The 958-nt window shown below is 76.1% G+C and overlaps 2 protein-coding genes across 2 annotated transcripts in view; both read right to left on the reverse strand.

Annotated features, from left to right (window-relative positions):
* PPAN (peter pan homolog) overlaps positions 1 to 123 on the reverse strand; it is a 5,132-nt gene extending 5,009 nt beyond the window's left edge. The window contains exon 1 of the mRNA XM_085315140.1: positions 13 to 123. Within this exon, the coding sequence (XP_085171266.1) occupies positions 13 to 123 (111 nt within the window). The remainder of the gene's footprint in view (positions 1 to 12) is intronic.
* Positions 124 to 161: 38 nt separating this feature from the next.
* RDH8 (retinol dehydrogenase 8) overlaps positions 162 to 958 on the reverse strand; it is a 2,082-nt gene continuing 1,285 nt past the window's right edge. Inside the window, exons 3-6 of the mRNA XM_085315141.1 lie at positions 917 to 956; positions 752 to 845; positions 462 to 645; positions 162 to 386 (exon numbers count right to left, since the gene is read on the reverse strand). Coding sequence (XP_085171267.1) covers positions 162 to 386; positions 462 to 645; positions 752 to 845; positions 917 to 956 — 543 coding nt within the window. The remainder of the gene's footprint in view (positions 387 to 461; positions 646 to 751; positions 846 to 916; positions 957 to 958) is intronic.

Raw genomic sequence — 958 nt, forward strand, 5'->3', positions numbered from 1 at the left:
GGTGGTGGCTGCGGTGGTGGCGGTGGCTGCGGTGGTGGTGGCTGCGGTGGTGGCCGTGGCCGCGGTGGTGGCTGCGGTGGTGGCGGTGGCTGCGGTGGTGGCCATGGCTGCAGTGGTGGCCATGGCCGCGGTGGTGGCCGTGGTGGCCGCGGCCGCGGCGCTCACGCCGGGACGACCCGGCGTCGGCAGCAGGCGCAGGTGAGGCACCGCAGCGCGGCCATGCTGAGCTGGAAGAGGGTGCCGTAGCGGAAGAGCAGCCGGTAGTAGGTGCGCACGGACAGGTCCCCCGAGGGGTCGGCGTACTTGAGGGCCACCAGCGGCGTGTAGAGGCGGTTGGTCTGCGTGCGGAAAGCCGGGCGCCGGGCCCCGACCACACGCGCCACGGCCTGCGGGCACGGCGGGGCTCAGCGCCGGCCCCGGGGACCCCCGCCGCGGCCCCCGGCCCCCGGCCCGGCCCGCACCTCGGCCACCGCCGTGGGGCTCTGCCCCAGCGTGGCGAAGATCTCCTGCGAGGCCGGCAGGTAGACGTCCCTGAAGTACCGCACCGTGGCCGCGTCGGCGCCGGGGTACTCGCGCCGCGACACCTCCTCCATCAGCTTCAGCTCGAAGTCGGTGTTCACGGGGCCCGGCTCCACCATGGAGACGCTGCGGGGCCCAGGGCGCCGTCGGGGCCGCGCTCCCGGCTTTGCCCCGCTCTCGGCGGGGCGCGGAGCTGCCGCCGGCCCGGTCCCYGCTGCCCCCGCGCGCTCACAAGACGTTGAACTGCAGCAGCTGCACGGCCAGGCTCTCGCAGAAGCCCTCCACGGCGAACTTGGAGGCGGCGTAGACGTCGTTGAAGACGATCCCTGCCGGCGGAGAGGGGCTGAGCTCGGGGGGCCCCGCCGCCCGCCGCCCCGCCGCCCGGCCCCCGCCTCACCCTGCAGCCCCATCACGCTGCTGATGACCACGATGTGGCCGC

Source organism: Rhea americana, unplaced genomic scaffold (assembly GCF_003343005.1).
Source record: "Rhea americana isolate MKP2758 unplaced genomic scaffold, rheAme1 scaffold_420, whole genome shotgun sequence".
Classification (NCBI taxonomy): Eukaryota; Metazoa; Chordata; class Aves; order Rheiformes; family Rheidae; genus Rhea; species Rhea americana.